At 43.1% G+C, this 21126-nt stretch overlaps 1 protein-coding gene across 3 annotated transcripts in view; it reads left to right on the top strand.

Moving 5' to 3' along the window:
• The window catches only part of PTPRZ1 (protein tyrosine phosphatase receptor type Z1), a 550052-nt gene that overhangs the window by 453979 nt on the left and 74947 nt on the right, over nt 1-21126 (top strand). For 2 of the 3 annotated variants that reach the window (XM_085654180.1, XM_085654182.1), the window contains 4 exons: nt 11667-11687; nt 11835-11931; nt 17392-17474; nt 19763-19897. In XM_085654180.1, the coding sequence (XP_085510306.1) occupies nt 11667-11687; nt 11835-11931; nt 17392-17474; nt 19763-19897 (336 nt within the window). The remainder of the gene's footprint in view (nt 1-11666; nt 11688-11834; nt 11932-17391; nt 17475-19762; nt 19898-21126) is intronic. The other variant, XM_085654181.1, reaches the window with a different exon arrangement.

The raw sequence follows: 21126 nt of genomic DNA on the forward strand, positions 1-21126 counted from the left end.
TTTCTGTTCCTGGTGCTGCCTTTATGACTACGGGTAGCATGGGTGCTGCCAGAGGTAGTAAAGGGCAAGCCAGAGGTAGCAGCTGATACCCCTTGCTACTTGTAATTAACTGAAAGAATGAACAAGAATTGACAGAGCCAGTAGGTCTCGCTTTGGCCGTCAGCCTTGTTTCACTGTCAGTGCTTATATTGTTTTTGCAAAACTTTGTTTGGGAAGCTGCTTGGTCCTCGTCAATATAAAAGCAAAATTGTCTAAAAGCTATTGGAGTTGCCCTGAGTCTCTTCATAAATCTTGAGAAAAACAACGCAGCGCAAATCGCAGCATTGCCTTACTCTGCGCTAGAGAGGTGTTCCATGGGTGTTTCTGCGCAATTCCATGGATTTTCGATGCATTCCCAGAAGCACCAGAACTGCAAACCTGGGAATACGCCAAAAAGATACGCCTTCCAAGGAGAGGCGTACTGAGGAAAAATATCTTTATTTCTCCTCGTTACTTCCTCTTTCTTTTTGTGCTACATTCTGAGCCACATTGTTTCAAATATGGCAGATTCCTGCCCTTTCCCTGTCACACAGGGCAGAACAGCAAGGTGACTTGCTGCGCTGCACTGCGTGACAATGTCATAAATATTCCCCTTTGTGTGTTCATGTGCTCCTTGTGAAAGGGCTAAGTTGAGTCACTCACAGTGAAGTCACCCAATGGCTGAAATAGTCTGACTAAATGTATTTTGTAGTGAATGGACAAAAAATGTGACTTACACAATAGATGAAAGCCAGTACATTATACATATACATATAATTGAGTAAAATCAAAGGGTCTTTTCTAGAACAAGATCTAAAAAAAAAAGTCCCTTTCTGTTTGAGAAGTAGCAGCAATTGAGTGGTGTGGCTCTGGGATGTTGTGGGTCAGCCATGAAGAGCTTTTTAGAGTTTTAGGCATAATGCAATCCTCCGGGTCTTGAAGTGGGTTTGCTTTTACGGACATACACCTGATCCAGGGCTGCTCAGTGACTAACATTGAGGCATGTGATGAGGTAAACAATAAGGGAATAAAATAGAAACCGTATTTTTAGCGTTAGAACATACATGAAAGGAAGGTGGTAAAGTGGTTATCAACAAAAAAATGACAAGTGGAAAATGGTTGCAGCTTTTCGCTTCAAACACCATGGACAACACGAATTTCTCCTCCTTTCAAGAGGTGTGAAGAGGTCAGAACATAGCCTCTCTTTAGTTCCCCTAGCCACAGCGGTCTCTGAATGAACTCGTTCATCCTCTATTCAAATAAAATCTCTTTTTGTCTGCTAAAAGCCTTTGTATCCAAGTGAATCTCATAAGATTAAACATAGAGTGACAGATTCCGTTTTGTTCGACGGCATGAGTGAATCAAATTTTATTGTATGCTTAGTTAATAAAAAACATTGCATAAAATACACTAATTTAAAAGATGTTAAAAAAAATATTGAGAAACCATAGAATTGGGTCCGTCATATAAATATTCGTTTGAAACACAGTGTGCATAAAATGCATGATTGCTTGTAAATTTCGCTTGAAGAGCAGTCAGTTTGGTACTGTTGAGTTCCTTTAGGTGAATTGATCCCTGCGACTGTATTTTGCACAGAGAGATTTTTGGCAATCTGAGACAGACATTTTATCGCCTGCGCATATAATCTTGTGTTAGCCCCTTTAAAACATGCAATTACTGCCTGTCTGCAAGTACCCACTCCCAGAGTGTTGAAACAGTGACGCAGTTTGATCCGGCGGTCATTCCGGAATGCTGGGTCAATGCAGATTATATGCATGATGGGTTCTGGGACTTGGTTGCAACCTCTGCATTGGTTATCGTTTGTTGTTATGGATCATTTAGAGCACGGATCTAAAGTTGGAAAATCACCCACATATAGGCGCAGAAATCTTTTTATTGCGTTTGACGACCAGTAGGAACTCAGATAGGTTTGTTGCGCCATGGGTTTGCACGACTGGATAATGAACCAGGAATGCACTTGTTTCGAAAACGTGTTTTGTCTTCAAGAAGGCATGTTGGGAATAGGAAATTTGACCGTTGAGAAGGCTGTAATTAAAGAGAGATGCGAAAAAATTCAACCAACTGGCTGGATGATTTTAACAGAGTGCTGGGCAGACCATTTGGCCCGGGACCCACATCCTATTTGCTTTTTGATATAAGTCGCTCTACGCTGTTCTGAGAGATAGTTAACTGGTTCCTATAGCCAAGATCCAGCCCTGATGCTGGTAGTGCCTTTAATTGCTCCTGTATGGTTAGTATTTTGGGATGTGAGGTACTCGGCCCAGGAGTGCTCTGTGATGTTAGATTGGTTGGCTATGTAAGAGCCCCTTTCCAGATAATTTCTGGTTCTCCAGAATTGGCTTAGTTTTTCGTTTTTGTAGTCATGCAAAGTTTTTACCTACAATCCTTTATTGTGCCTTCTCTTAGCTAACCAGTTTTCCTTTTTATACAGCAACCTTGCTTGTCTGACATTTTCTGCCTGCAAATTATTGGCAGCAAACCTCTTTGTTGATCATTGTAGACGTGTCAAATTGTTTTTGCGGTCCATAGGGCCCAGGTATACCACTCAAACTTTTGTTCCCTGGGACCAATTTGATTGCCTTTTTGCCATTGCGAGTTTGAGTAGTTATTTAGCAACGTACCAACTATTTGTTCCCAGCTTTGAATTGGATTATCGCCTTGTGTGGGTTTCATGGAAAAGAGGATAACACCATCCATGACTATTTTATCTTATATGTGCCCTTTCCATTGCAGCCTTCTTACCGTTTCGGAGGTTGATGGCGCTAATAACAGATTTGCTTTAGATTAGAAAAGTATGGTTGGATTTAATCTATCCGTGGACAACAGTCACTCTCAAGTCTTGGTTCAATCTTAAAGAAGGTAATCCAGTTGAATAGACGAAGGAACGCCATGGTGTAGTCGATCATGGAGCTCGCCATGTTGGGAATTCTTGTTTTTGCGGGCAGTTGATCTTTGTACAAATTTCTATTTAGGACTCTTAAGCCCAAGCTTGTGCTAGCAGTAAGGATGGAGGCTCTGCTCTGCAATCTGCCAGACAAGATATTATTCTTGGATAAACTCATCCACATCTGGGGAATTCTGCAGGAATTCATTAAAGTCTCCTCATATGATAAATTCAGTGGAGCTATACTCCTGTATTCATCCTAGGTGTGTTGTTTGCAGGTTTGCCGGTATATGTTCACAATTATTAAGATGTGGAATACATCCTTGGGCCAACCCTCCAGTTTGACCGCTAAAAGCCAGGGGTGCTGTGATTTTTAGATCCACTAAAATGTATGTTGATAGGCCTCCCTTTGGACGTCCTTTGACTGTTTGCTTAACCTCATGGTTATTGAATTCTATGAATCCAATCAAAGGAACACATTCCTGCCCTCATGTCTCTTGCAGTAGGATGATGTTCTGTGCCTTCCAGAAGATGCTAACACTGGGAGAGTGTTTTTAGCTCACCCACATTCCAGGAGTACATTTGTACGATAGTGTTGTACTCCGTAGAATTTGTGAAAGGGCCTTGTTAGCATGAGGGTCATCCTTCCATTTTACTAATTAAGTCCCGGAGCAACCAGCTTCAATCTGTGATTTATTTATTTCCTGCTTTTTCCATAGCAGAAATTTGTGTCAGGTTTTTACTGATTAGATTCCTCAAGATCGAGAAAAAAGGTGGATAATTCTTGGTTTTTAATTGCTTAGCATATTTCATTGTCTCAAGGCTCTTTTACAAAATTTGGGGATAGGCTTCCTCGGCTTGTTCCATGACGAGAACGCCCCACCTTTCAATATACAATTTTGTTGAGAGTACAGATTTTACAACCTCTGGCGAAAGCCAATTTACTAGTGTTGTTTCCGGCATAATATTGTTCATGGATCACAGGTTGGAGATGAATTTGATATAGTCCATGTCTTTCGACTCAATGTTCTTCAATGCTGGTATGCTCCTGACTAATTTTAAATGTTCCCCCAGTTTAGTATGTCACAATTGCCCCTCGAGGCATATATTGGAGTGAAAAACAGATATGTTTTGGTTTTGTTTGGTTGTATCGCATCAGTTGACTGAGTTTATGTATGTCTTGAGTTCCTTTCACTTGTGTGTTCTGTTTGAGAATTTGAGTTCCAGTTTTGTTCTCTACATGCTTTGTATCGGTGTTGATTGGTAGAACCAGTAAGTTGAGAGAGTTTCCCTCTTCTAGAACTGCCAAAGTCTGTGGAGTGGAGGGCGCCTTATTTTTCGCGAGAGTTGCTTCCATCACCTCTATTTGCTTGGGCTTTCCCTGTCAATTTGTAAGGACCCTAAACTGTTTTGGCTTAAGGTGTCCTTGTTCACTTGATTTGCTATGGTCGGGGATTACATCTATTTCACTGAATTCTCCCCCTGGATTCTTTCTTCCTGTATCTTGTTTTTGTGCCGCTGGTTAATTTTTACATAAGTCTTGTTTGCTGCACTTTCCCTCATGATTGGTGGTTCCCGTATTTTGTTTGTCTGTCAATGGATTATTTTTGCAGGGGACTGCCCAGGAGGTTAGTTGTTTATTTTTTTTTAATTGGGAAGAACTTTAGATTTTTCAATGCTTGTTGCGGTGATGGTGCTCTGGCTTGGGGCAATGTTGCTTTCGTCTTGCCTCTACTTTTTCGTAGTCTCATATATTGACCTTTTAATAGTTTGTGTTTGCTGGTATCACATGGTAGTGAAAGGGTTCGACCTCTAGATAGGTCAACCTTTTTCCCCTCATAGTCCGTTTTGTTATTGCTGATAGTCCTGTAGCTGTCTTTCAATAGAGTGGAGCGTGACACATCAATTCCATCGTTTTCGAGGGGGTGCCTCCAAGAATCCAGAACATTGCTGACAATGTCTACACCAATGTGAGGGCTATTCAATAGATCTGTTGCTGGTTTGGGTGAGTCTAGTGTTCTCAGAAGTGGTACGGCTTCTCGTTCAATTTTGCTGCGTATCCCGGTCACTTTGATGTGATTGGATTTGTGGATGGTCTGAGAATGAATGATGGTACCACTTTTTCCAAATTTTTCTATGGTTTACATGTGCCTTCCTCTGTTGGCGAGAGAGAGAGAGAGAGAGAGAGAGAGAGAGAGAGAGAGAGAGAGAGAGAGAGAGAGAGAGAGAGAGAGAGAGAGAGAGAGAGAGAGAGAGAGAGAGAGAGAGAGAGAGAGAGAGAGAGAGAGAGAGAGAGAGAGAGAGAGAGAGAGAGAGAGAGAGAGAGAGAGAGAGAGAGAGAGAGAGAGATTGGCTGCTTTGGGGTTGGTAGTTTTACTTATAACATGGGTTGAGATGGTGTCATCCACTGACCCTAGTTTTGTGGGAGTCTTTTTTTAAAAAAAATAGATTGAGTTTCTTTGTTATGGATAAAAAAATGCTCGGCAAGCTGCTTAGTTTGTCCATGAGCAGGGAACATGAGCATGTCGTGAGAGGCACCTCTGGTAATTCTGGGGGAAGGGAAAGATTCTGTATCAGGGACTGTAACTTTGTGTCAATTCCAGTGACTTATATCACCGGCATATTTAGTAGCTGTACTTGGATGGCAAGCTTTTCAGAGTGGAAACTTAGAGCTTCAACTGTTGTTTGAGCTAATACTAGGAGGAATGTCCAAGGGTCTCCGGGGCATATTATCAAGACAGGCGATAAAATTATCGCCGCTTCAGCGGCAGAAAATTTCCGCTAAGCGTTAATGGGCTTGATAATATGCTCCATGGAATTCCAATTGAAGCTCAGGTTAGATGTCCTTCACATCTAACATGGGCTTCAACTGGAATTCCATAGAGCATATTATCAAACCCATTATCGCCGTTTTAGCGTCAGTTTTCTGCCGCTAAAGCGGCGATAATTTTATCGCCTGTCTTGATAATATGCCCCTCCGTTTTTTGCATTGATGTCCTTTTGGTGATTTTTTCCACCACTTTTTCTATCACTTGAACTGTTTTATGGTGAGGTTGATGGTGAGCCTCACTCTGGTGTCAAGATGATGTCTTTTGGGATGATCTCTAAAGACTCTGAGTCCAAGTATGCCATAGTGAATGTGCTGGGATTTTTACCTTGGGTCCCGTGATCCTGAGGCGAAAAGGTTTTTGTAGAATCCAGGGCAAGGGCAGTCTGGGTTTGGGGATCTCTGTTTAGGCTACTGCTGGGGTTTCTCGTTTTAGGTTGGTTGTCAATCTTTTGAGTGTCTGGGATTTGTAGTTCTTGATCGAGCCCCACATTACTTGTTGACAATGGAATTTGTAACTGGCTTATTTTAAAAACATTCTAAAGTGTACTGGTTTTTATTTCGCAGACCAGTATTGTATGGCTGGCAGTGAAAAGGCGAGGCATGAAAGCCTAGATTGCTTTGGGCTCAAATATGTTATTTTCTAAGAGGCACAGGGATGATGAGACAACAACAAAAGCCGTAAGAGCTCAGCACAAAGTGGGCTTGCAAATTATCTAACATTCTACTGTAATATTATATGCTATGGTACCCTCTTTGACGGAGGATGCATCATGCAACCAGGTGCCGGCGGCTCATGTTCGCGCTCGGTTCTCCTCTCTCAGACCTCTCTTCGCGGATTTCATACAGCTCCCCCAGTAGGGCCGATTTACTGCGCCCTTGCGTTGCCCTTGCATCATGTAAGGTGATGCAAGGCAACGCGTGGGCTTAAGTGAGATTTACTAAGCTACACAAATCCAACTTTCGTGGCTCTGCGTGGCTTAGTAAATCCAGAGTAATGCAAAGCAGCGCAAATTGCTGCTTTGCTTTACTCTGCATTGGGACGGTGTTCTATGGGTGGAGCATGGGCATTCCCATGTATTCACCCATGGATTTTGGCTTGTTCCCAGATTTACAAAGGCCTGTGAACCTGGAAATTTGACAAAATGGTAGGCATTTCCAACAGAGGCATAATGAGGAGAAATAACTTTATTTCTCCTCACTATTTACTCTTTTTACATGTGCTGTTAGAACGAGTAAAATGCCTCAAAGGATTGTTTTTGTGCAGCAAGGTCTCCCTTCCTGCACAAAACAATCCTGCCTGTAATGCAGGCACCCTTGCACCTTGGTGCAAGGGTTCCTGCGATGGCGCTTGACATCACTCACTGTGCCAGTGCAGGGAGAGAGCAAGAATGCATCATATAGTAGAAGATATGGTCATGTCAAGCAGTGCAGCAAGCTTTCTTACTGCATTGCGTTGCGGGACATATTAATAAATCTGGTCTGTAGATTCTGGTTGGATCATTCAGGTTAGATTGTACATTTGAATATTCCCAGATCAACGCACGTACACCAGCATGTTCCATCCCAGATCGGGGTCTGCCTGCCAATGAGACTCCAAGTTACAATGTATGGGGTGGCGATCAGATTGCATGCCATTCAGCAGGCACAATAGAGGCATGGCAGAGTCCTGATGTTGGCAAACTCCGACAGGTGGCACAGTAAAGCATGAGCCACAGCTGCGTAAGTTCATGTACTCTTCCCACTTCCGAAGCCATTGACAGCACCCATGGAACGCCCCTTTCACGCAGTGTTCTGCATGAAAGGGTCTTTGCGTGGCCTTGTATGTATGCTGCAGTACATTGCGCCACAAGAGCATCATAAAAGTGTGTCTCTGGTGGCGCAATAGTGCCGCTAGGGCTCCTAAATGAGTCTTTGACTAGAGGACAAAACAACCCCTTAAATTCCTCGACATATGCAACAGTCTCAATCTCAAAATATTCTCTGGGTGTTCAGCGCACATCAAAGGTCACCCCTTTGATATGTTACTACACCACAACCTACAAATATGAATCTGTACTCCCACACTTACCATATTGCATATACACAAGATTATTCCTTTCAGTATAAAATTCCACTAAGCACATCACACTCCATTAAGCCCGCCCCCATGAAAAAGCCATTTACTTCAGACTCAACAAAAGTGGCGTCCAGCATTTACAAACGTAAGATAGAAAACTTCCCCTTAATCAACCTATTACCCTTTCACTATTCCTTGACTCAACTCACTTTACAAAGCCATCACCAGGACAGAGAGGAATGTATACAAGCAAAGAAAGACCACCTCAACAGTGGTTTATAGATGCACCAAACAAAGCCAGACAAACACACAACCAATAGCTCATAGAGATAATTGACACATTAAAAAGGACTGCTGCTTGAGTTCACCTACAGCATATCACCTAACCCAAGAAACTAACTAGCTGTCGTTCATGCTAGATCAATATTATATAAGGAAGCTTTCAATACTAAAATAAATTACTTTTGGAGTGAGTCATGTAACCAATAAACTGTGTACGTGAATTCTTCAGAGGCAAAATGATTTATGAAACCACAATGCACCATAGAATCAATACCTCTCATTCTAGAACTCTGTGAATTTCTAGAAACTTTCTTCATACATAATGATTAGAATTCTAAGAGAGCCACAGCCCACATAACCGCTCCCAGGAGCACACCACTTCCACAACTCGAACAATGCAGCTCTGACCTTCTGTTTCACAGAAAACACCTCAAAAGAAATGATTGCTTTAAGACTAGTGAGAGAACCATAGCCTGATGTACTGCAACTGTGCATGTATAGGCTTTTGCCACCACCATTACAATCTTCCTAAATAAAGCATAAGAATGTAGGTGACGTTCCCACAGATTAAAAGCATTCCGAGATCTCCCTACTCCGCAAAAATCACTTGACCCAGTATACTATGATAGTTATAACCCTTTGCAGGACTATCAAAACTCTTCAAATTCCTGGAGAAAGTGGGACGTGGTGGGGAAGGCCTAGGGTAATGGATTGATCCTGGGGGAGAAGGGGGAAATTATGATTGCTTAAGTTGGTACTGATAAGTGTATGTTTGGTAATCCAAACATAAATTGCACTTAAACTTAGACTCCGTGAGAAAGTAGTCACTTTCTAACTCCGAGAAACTTCTAAGTAGAAGCTAACTATTTCCTCGATTCTGACGGGTTTAGCGTCTGCCCAACCATGGAATGGAAGCTGCTTTAGTTAATAGCTGGCGTGATATATTGTAAGAGGCCTAGGAAGCAAGGCTATGCATGCTAATTCTCTTAGAACTCTCCACCACCGTGTACCACAACATCCTCCATCACACGTTGAATTTATACAACGCATCTCTAATGTGCACAAAATGTAGAACTTCACCAGGTGACCTGCAATCTCTCCATGATCTCCCAGTTTCCCTCACTCCTCAACAAGTATACCACACCTAATGATGACCTCTTTAGCTCCTACAACCACCTCTAGTTGCACTCATGACAAGTAAGTAAACATGCGAGTCCCAGGTGCTAAAGACCAATTCCAAAATGTCTCTTCAGACCTCAACACAAGACACTTGGATGAGACATAACAGCCTGAAGCTTAAGGGCTCCAATACAGAAATTCTAGCCCTATCCCTTTCTCTCCAACTCACATACCAAAACATAGAATGATCAGCACCTTGGTAATTAAAAAAGAAAACATATACTACCAAGTCCCAGCCTCCGTCGTTCAGGAGATGCAGCTGGTGTCAGATCTTTGATGTCATTATCGGTGCATCGGTGACACACTTGCTGCCTGTCAATCTTAGATAGACCCTTCGGTTGAGGAGCTGTTGAGGGCATCTGTTTTCTAATGAGCTTCTATATCTGGCACAAGCACTACAGGCTCTTGTCGTTACATCTGAAGGCCCTACAGTAATGATCACACTCTACAATAGGGTTGGCACTAAGTTCCGTAGTGGAGCAGACTCTCCACCCTGGCCACTCTTGGCATGGGATTGGTTTCCAAATCATTTTGGTGGCACCACCAGCTGGCCAAAAAGTATGGAAAGCTTTGAAGCCTTTGGTTGGTTGTCCAAGTCTCTGTAAGAGATTTCAGCATTTGCATCATGTCTCAGATCTTCTGTGGACTGTGCCAGTAAAGATTTTACGGTAAAATAGGTGAAACTTTGCTTCAGCGAAGTACCCTAACTATGTTGATACAAAGTTTTCTTGCTTGTAGCCAAACAACTAGGCTGTTTTGCAGATGTAGAATGTTCTAGAGAGGAAAAGTAGGACATCCTTTGACTGGAAAATAGTTAAAGAGGCTCATAGTGATCAGTGCAGAAATGGAACCAGGTGGGCACTTGTGAGGAACATTGGAGCTGTAGGACTTGTAGCTTGGTTCAGGTGTTGATGGCTCGTCCACATGTACTTTGATGGGTGGTGTAGAGGGGATACTGGCATGGGTACGATGATGGGTGACTGCTGCAGAATGGCAGCTCTGCGTCTTCAGACTCTTTTGTCACGTGGCAACAGTGGGAACAATGTTACAACAAACAATTGATGGACGGAATGCTGACAATGCAGTCATTCTCCCCCAGTCAAGAGATCTGGGTTAAATCCATCGTTCTTTTGCCCACTACACCACCCCAGTTTAGACATGGCCATATGCAAATCAGTCTTGACCCTGTGCCTCATGGGAACAGTCCAGCCCGAACTGCCAAGCCATGTCTTCCCTGGACCGGAATCAAGCATCCTAGGACCGGTTTCTGGCTATCAGCCGTCATCAGCCAGGATAGCTTGACTCCAGTGGCGTAGTGAGCACGGGTCCCACGTCTGGGAATACCCATCCCACTTAGGGCGAAAAGCGTTACAACAAACAATTGATGGACGGAATGCTGACAATGCAGACATTCTCCCCCAGTCAAGAGATCTGGGTTAAATCCATCGTTCTTTTGCCCACTACACCACCCCAGTTTAGACATGGCCATATGCAAATCAGTCTTGACCCTGTGCCTCCTGGGAACAGTCCAGCCCGAACTGCCAAGCCATGTCTTCCCTGGACCGGAATCAAGCATCCTAGGACCGGTTTCTGGCTATCAGCCATCATCAGCCAGGATAGCTTGACTCCAGTGGCGTAGTGAGCACGGGTCCCACGTCTGGGAATACCCATCCCACTTAGGGCGAAAAGCGTTACAACAAACAATTGATGGACGGAATGCTGACAATGCAGACATTCTCCCCCAGTCAAGAGATCTGGGTTAAATCCATCGTTCTTTTGCCCACTACACCACCCCAGTTTAGACATGGCCATATGCAAATCAGTCTTGACCCTGTGCCAGTGGGAACAATGTCATCCTGTTGCATGGGCCCGGTAAAGGTGCCCTTTATTTTATTATGATAAGAATTTCTGCAATCCTCCAAATCATTATACTTCTCAACTTTGACACACCCCTATGCAGGACCCATCATATAAAGAAACAGATTTGATGAGACACTGGAAAACAAATTTGCCTGAAACTCGTCATCATATGTAAACCAAGATGGTCTCATAAGTATAAAAAATTAAATAAAAAAAGTATTTTAAACAAAACAGTCTATTCTATATCAATACCTACATCAATAGTGCCAGTACGTCCACCTCATTAATAAATATTCATCTTTGAGCAGTTCTTACCACAAAATAGTATTTCATGATAAAGCTTGTACACAATCCATACCCATAAAATGTATTATCACTATGTAATGATAATGCTTTATTTGTAAAACGTCTGACATAACTGTGATTTAAATCATTTTCTTTTTGTTTGCATGACATGTTTAACTACAACACATTTTCCACTGACCATGTACTGTAACATTTCATTTATGTACTTTCTGTATTCATTTCCTCATTAGACACTGAAAGAATTTTACCAGGTAAGGAAATATTTCATTGCATTTTGTAGATTAGTAGTTTGTATGAATTTATGAAGAACGTTATGTTTTTCAAAAATTTCCTGTTTCTAAAGTCAGTATGTATCTAATTCTATATTAAAACAACAGTGTATTGTATTTTATTTTCAGGAAGTTCAGAGCTGCACTGTTGATTTGGGAATTACGTCAGATAATTCCAACCATCCAGAAAACAAGAACAAGAACCGCTATATTAATATCGTTGCTTGTAAGTGTTTTTTTTCCTTAATTTCCTTCTTCTGCTGTTTTAAGGCCGAGCCTGGGCAGCGCTGCGAGGCATGCGGTATTAGAGTATGCACTTGTAGCGCCGCCCACTCTCTGTCCATATTTTTCATTGGCTTGTGTCTTTGTTCTTTGTAAATGCTGGCTTCTGATACGGTAATCAGCTTGTTAGACCCACCTTAGTACCACCTTGTCTTAATTTGTAACCTCCCTTTTACTTCTGTTGTTACAGCGTCTGTGTTATTTAGACTGTAAGCACTATTTCTTTAGTGAGTTGGGTTTTACTGCTGGCACGACATGCTTTGTAGCAACATTCAGTGCGCCATGCGCACTTTTACTTTTCAAGCAGCCGAGACGATGGCGGCTGCTTCTGTGGAATGCTTTAGGTCTTGCATTTGTGAAAGTTTGAGCTATTGGCATTGTAAATGACAATAGCTTTAACTCTCGCAAATGCGACACCAATTGCTTTACAAATATTTTTTTGTGGGTTGTTTCCAAGCGCCCCATGCCGTGCTTGCACTTAACCCCTTCGCTGCTGCGGACATTCCGCTGCAGCGCTGGGGGGGGCAGGGGGGCAGCGCGGTGGGCCTGTGCTCATGACGGAGCCGCTCCGTCATGAGCCACAGTTGAGCTGTGCTCATGACGGAACGGTTCCGTCATGACTCCGCCCATTTGCGTTGTCCCCCCGCACAGGCGGGGAAACAGCGCCGCGCAGGCGGAGCGGCCGCCAACAGGATTGTCATGACGGAACCGTTCCGTCATGAGCACACGCCAACCGTGGCTCATGACGGAACGGTTCCGTCATGAGCAGGGAAGGGGTTAATAGAGGCCACAACCTTTTCTTTAGAAGCAGTTCTTCTAAAGAAAGGGGTGTGGTCTCTATTAAGTGCAAGTGCGGCATGGGGTGCTTGAAAACAAACAATATTTACAATTCAATAGGTCTCGCATTTGCGAGAATTTAAGCTATTGACATTTACAGTGCCAGTAGATCAAAGTCTCGTAAATGGTGGACCTATTGCATTGCAAATGCTTGCTTCTTGACCCATGCCAATGCTGTAGGAGGTATTTTCCATTATAAAACGTCATTTACCATTACTTATGAACTTATACTTAGGATTGCAAACAGTTCAGACTAAAGGGGTTTGTACAATCATTGGCACACGCTGCACACAGTTCTCAGCAGTGCATAACGGAAGTTGGGTAAGGGCCATGCTTACAGCTACACGTTGAGCTAAACTCTCTCTGATTGGCTCACCCTTACCGCCTACTTTCTAGAGTCACATCACAAACAGGGAAGCCTAATCAATGAAATCCTCACCCAATCTTTCATAACAAATTAACTTACACTTCACACTATATTTGTCCATAGTACTGGGTTTTGATCATATAACATGCACGAGCCATCCATGGGTGAGCACCCAACCTATGGCTTTACTCAAAGGTCTTTGGCTAAAGCCAGAGCAGAGCCTGCATTGAAACCTCTCTCAGCAACCTGCACAAGCTGCACATCCACTTTACCTTGTGCAGCAGGGATTGCTGCCTGCGGCATAACGTTTCCAGGTAGGCAATCCATACCACGTGCGGTATTCACTTTTCACAGCAGGAGTTGTCACCGTGGACTAATCTAAGTCTAATCAATGCACCCATCCTATTTCTTGTTTCCTTTTCTTATACTTTGTTAGGGTTTGTAGAGTAATGTGAATAGCAGTGTCGTGGATGATGTAATCAACAATGTCATTTGAAATGTCACCAGTGAAGTCAGCAATGATGTAATTTAACTTGTCATAAGTGATGTAGTTTGTGAGGTCATAAGCAGTGTTTGATGAGGGTGCAATATACAGGTACTTTACTGAACCAAAACTGGCAAATTTCAGTGGCTTTTATGTCATTTTTGTAACATTAACATCACTTTTACTGTGTTTTTTTTTCAGTGAAAAAATGATATACTTATATTCACTGAAAAAAAACAAAGGCTAAAGTAACCTTATACTTAGGTGAATATATAAGCGACAATATTAATGTATTGACCTAAAATAAAACACAGAAATTCACCAATTATAGTTAGTTCAGCTAACCATAACTTGCGCGCCCACCGTGCACTCCTTATGACCTAACTTATTGCATCACTGATGACATCTCAAATTACATCATTGATGTAATGCCCCCGGGCCATCTGTTTTCTAAAAATGGGAGGAGGCCGCCTGGCCCCCTTCCTCAAGCCTATTTTGTCCCTGGGCACCCCATCCCCGGTGCCCACATTATTTAAAGCTTGGTGCTCCAGTGCCACGAAGGGCATGTACCATGAACACGTTGAGGGGGGATCCCAAGGGCCCCTGCGGCCCCAGCTGGCTTCCCATATGCTGTTCTCTCCGAACAGGAGCAATATCTTACTCTGTTTCCCTGCCTGCATCAGTGCGCGCAGGTAAACAGAATATAAGTCTACTCTAAGCTGGCAGGAGCATTTTTAAAATGTCCCTGCCTGCATCGGCTGGATCCTGGCTGGTCTTCCCAGGGCAGAACACAGCAAGTGAGCCAGCCCCGGGGCCATTATTGGCTCAATGAGGGGTGCAGTACAACACCCCTTTTCTTAAAACTAAAAGTCAGTCCAGTGAAATCGCAGCAAAACTTGCCAATTCTGTTTTTCATGTTGGTGCCGGGTGAGTCCCTCTTGGCCCCCTCCCTATGGGTCAAAGGGTTGCAGGGAATCCCTACCCTGCCCCCTTATATCATAAGTCACTATGGGGTAAATTTGTGTTGCGGAGCAAAGCAGCAATTAACTTTGCTGCACTGCACTGCGTCAAATACGGTGCATTCCTGTCCTTTCCCCTGCTCTGGTGCCGTTTTGGCAGTGTAGCTCCAATGCAGTAACCCTTGCACCATGGTGCAAGGGTGCCTGTGTTGTAGGCAGGATTGCTTTTGTGCAGGAAGGAACACCTTCCTGCACAAAAGCAATCCTGAGAGGCGTTTTCCTCTTTTAATGAGTACTGCAGAATGCAGCACACACAGAAAGAGGAAACAATGAGGCAAAATAAACATATTTTTCCTTGTTACACCTCTTCTGGGGAGGTGTATCTTTTTGGCACACCCCCAGGTTTACCAGTTTTGGTAAATCTAGAAATGCATCAAAAACCATGGGAGTAACATGGGTACATCCATGGAACGCCAATGGAATTCCTCCCTGGCACAGAGTAATGTAACACAGCAATTCGCACCTTGTTGCATTAATCCAGATTTATAAAGCCATGGCTTCATAAATCTGACTTAGAGGTTTGTGTCACGCATGTCCCACATTGCATGGTGCAAGCATGATGCAAACCCCTCATAAATATACCCCTAAGTGCCAGGGCCAGTATATTCTGCCAGCAAACTTTTAGCCAATCGGAATCTGACTCCCGAAGAAGCGAAAAGCCTAAAGGAAAAATAAAACTTCCCAGGGCGATTGGAAAGCTCTGTGTTACTTTGTATATCTAGATCCGTGGATCCCAACAGATCTCAAGCTGAAACCTGATTGGCTGCCACCACCTTAATCAGGAAGATGTGGCAGCCCTCTAAGTAATCAGGACTCAGTCCTGGTGGTGGTGTCCAAGAGGCACCCTGCTTTTTTTATTTTGCCGCAAATTTGCAGAGGATCCACAGCAAAATTTAAATACCCCCCGGGGTAGGCCAGGGATTGGGGAAAATGTGGCATTAATTTAAGGAGGAGGGGGGCGCATTGTCCCCCTTCCCATGCCTCCAAGTGGTCCCATGGACCAAATCTCCTGGAGACGGTAACTTAATAAAAGGAGAGGTGGGTGCACGGCCCGCCTTCCCGGGCTATGAGAGGTTCCGTCACCCCATCCCCCAAGGCCGGCAACTAAATAAAAGGTGAGGGAGCCTTTTCTGGACTGCAGAATGACCACTTGCGACTACATCCCCCGGGGCTGGCTCAGTAACATTGTCCCGGGATCCCCAACCCCCAGGACTCTGTCTATTTCCCTACCTGCGAGCACGGGAAAAGAAAATGCAAAGTTCTCCCACCTAGCAACAGCACAAGCCTGCTCCTGCCTGGTGGGAGAACGAAGCATTTTCATGCATGCACTCTAGGGGAAGGAAAATGCTTTGATTACTCTCACCCCACAGGAGCAAAAGAAAACTGCTCCCACTGGAATGGAGCAGTGCTGACTCCCGCTGCACTCACGATGGGTTCAAGTGGGGAGGCAGCAGGCCTGCATGGTCCGTGGGCCTCTCCCCACAGCCCCCAACATTGGATTAGCCATGGGTCCCATGGGTGCTCATCAGGGTACCCCATTAAAAAGGAAAGAAATCAGGAGAAGCTGTGGCGTGCTCTCACACATCACTTAAAAAAAACAATGCCATAGGGCCGTGTTCGCCCTTGGCATCCCCTCGCAGCCCCCAAAAATAATCAATGGTCTGGGTTGCCCCAGGTGGGCAACAGAGCACCACATTAAAAAAACAAAGTGCACTAGTTGTGGCGTGCCCCAAGTGAACACCAGGGCATGTCATTTTACCGAAAAACAGGCTGGCTCTTGAAGGAAGCCATCTGGGCCTGAGGGGCTTTGGGGCTTCCCCAGTGGCCCCTTAATTAAAAAAAGAAAGAAAACAGTGGGTGGCCCGGTTGGGAGCAGGACACCCACAAACACATTTTCAAAAAAGTGAAAAATAAAGGAGCTGCCACAGCCGCTCATTTATTATTCACTCTGTTTTCAAAAAGTACCCCAAAATGCCCTTAGAGGGCTATCTAGATATACTTTGTTTATGGTGATGTCCCTAGAAGGGGCAGGAGAAGGAACATCACCGAATTTTTTGGTAATGTTTTGTGGGAGCTGTAGGGAGTTCTGCAGCCCCCAGCAACAATAGAAAAGAAAACGTAAGTCTCCTGGGTCATTGTAAGCATGACCCCAGGACAACTTACCATATTTTAAAAAGGCTTTGCCAGGCTAGAGCTCTAGCTCTATAACTGGAACTGCAGCAGGGGCTGCTTGGATGTTTGCAGTTTCTGTGACGTTATTGAGTCAGGGAACATACATTTTTGTAGAGAGGATTTGTTTATCTAGCAGCATGTTCGGATGAAAACTGGAAATGGATTTTGATTAGGGTGTCTATAAAGAGTATAATGAAGTTAACAGTGGGTTTCAGGGAATTAACAATTTCAGATAGTTGTCATTCTGAAACTGGACAAAAACTGGGCCAAGTATATTTTCTAAATACTTCTGGCTTTGGAAGTGTTTTTCAGCATTTGAGAATGACTGACATTCTACAATCGTAGCATTAATAATACATAATAATAAGAATAATACCACTATACAAATTTAAGACAGTCCTGGATGTTTAATACTTATTTAAAATGAAAACATCATATATTGTGCATATTGCCAAATAATAGGGCAAATTACAGTAATCCAAAGTTGTACACTATCATACTGACAAAACTTTTTGTGTCTTGCAGATGACCACAGCAGAGTTAAACTTTCTCAAGTTGCAGAAAAGGATGGCAAGGTGACTGATTATATTAATGCCAACTATGTTGATGTAAGTATATTATTTGACAATGCATCACATTGAAATGCATAACTAGGGGTCAGATGTACTAATACACTGGTTGCAAAAAACAATATTTTTACGACCAGTGTGTAATTTTGTGTACTGACATGTGTAACAATATGTTGGTTCTCAAAACTCTGATAGGGACTGGGTCAGTATCCACCCTACATCATTAATATCCATGAGGTAGGTCAACAAATTGTGACTCACACTGATTAGTTGATATCACAGGATATCACAGAGTTGGTGGCCTGAAAGGGGCAGCATGTCACCATGCCTGTGGTTGCCATTCAATAACGTAACCTTTTTTTTAAGCAGCCTATTTCCTTAAAGGAATCAGGGATGCGATTAAAAAAGGTTTTTATTTTAAAGTTTCTTTGAGAGTTGGCAGTACCCCCCTGCACCACTGCCCACTCCCCCTGAGACATGTTTCAACAATCACAAAGACAAATTGGTCGAAAGGGAAACCCTTCTGTTTGGATCTCAATGATTTACCACCGCTCTTTCGGTCCTAACCCATTATTACACTTTGATCGTAGTTGCTATTTGCAAGGCATGCCCTAGGTCTGTTATCCAGTGATGTGTGGGTATGCTGTATGGTATACCTAAATACAGAGCGTGGCTGGGTAAATTCTGCGGACAACCATAAAGTAAGTAAGGTTCCCTAAATTCCTCTAAATGCTCTCAAGGATTAAGGGGAAACAGCCACCCACGTTCCAAAGAATTCTGTGGACTAAGAGGTCCCAAAATTATAAGTAACAATAAGTCTTTATCCTGAGCAAAAACTATAATGTCCAAGAGTTCAGGTGTATGTTGGTTGAAGACCTTCTTCTTTAATTCCATGTATTCACTCCATATCTCATGATAGTCACATCCAGTTATACAATCATTACAGTTTAGTTGGTACAATGGTTGATACAGTCACAGCCAGGTGATAGATGTAGTCAACACATGTTTCGTCATTGGGTCATCACCCTTCGACTTCCTCAGGGCAATACTAAGTAGAAACAATTGTATGACAATTCCAATAGCAGATAGTTCCTTGTCTTATTTCCAAAACCTATATCTCCAAGTAATCCGTAGTAAAGGTAAGTTTATTTAAAGGGTCTTTCAAATAAGGCGGAGAGTACTCTCAAACGTTTACCAGCGTCTCGAAGAAACATGTGTTGGCTACATCTATCACCTTGCTGTATGGTATGTTAGTGCCAGCAGTGAGACATTCTGAGATCTGGTTTCCACATGGCAGACACTGCTGTAGCTATCAGTAAAAGAGTCCTCTTGACATGGTAGCTAACTGTGTAGGTAGGTGTGTGTTGAGTGAGTGATCTCTTTGACACCATGTGTGAACCTTCCAAAACATGGGCTGAAGAGGCTGTAAGAACAGGGGGCAAAAGGCATGTATCTCCACCGGTCTGATCTTGTGTTTTAAAGGTGCAATAATACTGTGCTAAAAGCTCTCAAGCGTTTGTGGTCACATGAAATACAATATAACTTTTTGAGCACATAGAATGGGCGCACTGCTGTGGTAATATGTACCTAGGAACCTAGACTGAGAACAAGGTTTATATATTTAGAACCTTAGCACATAAAATAAAATACAGCTTCAGTAATGAGAACATCAGCACACAGAATGTTCATACAGTTTTGGTATTAAGTCCTGAGCACACATAATGAGCAAAGAACTTTGGTAATGAGTACCTGAGCAGACAGTGTGAGGTTATGGCTCTGGCAATGAGTACCTGAGTGCACAATTTAAGCATACGGCTTTTGGAATGAGTAGCTGAGTGCACTGAATGAGCATACACCTTTGGCAATAGTTACTTGCATGTACAAGTTAGCATGCACCTTAGTTAATGAGTACATGACCACGCAGAGTGAGCGTAAGATGAGTGTATGATGAAATGAAATCCAGCATTTGTAAAGCGCACAGCTACCTCCGAAGAGGTGTCCCGGCGCTGGGGGCCGTTGGGAAGATTAAGCAAGCTATTGTCCAGAGTCACATGGTGATGGGCTTACCTGCCACCGGCCCCGGGGATCGAACCGTGGGACCCGTGGTCTGGAGTCAGGCGCCCTGGCCGCTGCACCACACCTCTTCCACAGGCATATAAAAGTATGCCCACAAAGATGAGTACATTAAATTAGAGGTTATATTTATTATTTTATGACTTAGACTTTAGACTTAGATTTTAAATATGCAGGTGTATTTAAAAACCTTCTGCTATATTTGTTTGAAAAGACTGCTTCCCAAATATAACTATTTTTATGCTTCACTTTAGGGCTACAATAGGCCGAAAGCATACATAGCAGCCCAAGGGCCCTTGAAGTCAACAGCAGAAGATTTCTGGAGGATGATCTGGGAACATAATGTGGAGGTTATTGTAATGATAACAAACCTCGTTGAAAAGGGAAGGGTAAGACCATATGCATATGTTATTGTTTGTTTCATAGGTCTGTTGCCATACCCGCTGTTTATGTAGTGTTGTGATGTGATAGTTATTTTGGACTTACACCTCTGGAACATGCCACATCCCACTCACCATGCAATCATGCTCAAGGATCAGTACCTAGCAGTTGGCCAATTAGCGTTAGGAAAATTAATAAGCATTGGAAAACCGTCTCACCTCTCTCTTGCAAGGGTTGAGCTATTGAATTTGCCTGTGCTTGTTGTTAAACAATTTTCAGAAAAAGAAAAGCAAACATTTATTTTAACATATCTCAAATCTGTACGTTGAATTCAATAATTTAAATCTTTAATCAGGCATGATTTATTTTTCAAATTTCAGACAAGAAATGTAAAATTATAATTAAAAAGGCCTGTTGCATGTGAGCCAGCTAAAAAATAACTCAGAAGACTAGTTGCAGGTACTTAAAAGAACACAACAGTTAAATGAGGAAAGGTCAGAATTTATAGGAAATTGCTTGGCCTGCAACTTGAACACGTGCTCTGGCAATTTGGTGTTCTGCAGCAGCCCAGGGAGCAGATTTAGGGGCCTCCATGAGAAGAGACATCCCCTATCTAGTCAGTCTGAGTAAATGTTCTGCTTCAAATTCAGGCTGAATTAGTGCATTAACCTACTCCAATCTCAGAACCATAAATGCTGTGTGCAAAAGATTTGGGCTTTCATGCAGCATGTAGAAAGCAGCAATAGAAAACCAGTCTGATAAAGTCTGCTCTTTATTCAAACTTGACACAAGTATACCTGTTGCAGTCCTTTTACATATTAGTTGGGAGTGGTTGAGAACAACATGAAGAGTGCGTGGGAGAACACTGTGAGAGGGAAAGTAGCACAAGGGAGAAAGGGCACGGAAAAAGCATGCTCTCCCATGGAGTGCTGAAAGAAAAACTAAAAAGTAGTTCTCTGATGTGAGAAGTGGAAAGATACACATCATCCAATAAACAGAATGGTAAAAAAGCTGTGCTTCACGAAAGGGACAAACACAAGAAGAGGTAGGAAGCCAGTGAATAAGACACAAGCAAATGAGATTGACAAGAAAGCAAACAAATGGTAAGCCATACCCAAAGCCCACTCTAAGGGCCCGATTACGATGTCGGACGGTCAGCAAGTGGCGATCTGTCAGACATCTGGGGCCACAGTCTGACCGCCGCATTTTATGTATCGCTTGTTACTGGGAATTACAA

This window comes from Triturus cristatus, chromosome 4_1, assembly GCF_964204655.1.
Source record: "Triturus cristatus chromosome 4_1, aTriCri1.1, whole genome shotgun sequence".
NCBI lineage: Eukaryota > Metazoa > Chordata > Amphibia > Caudata > Salamandridae > Triturus > Triturus cristatus.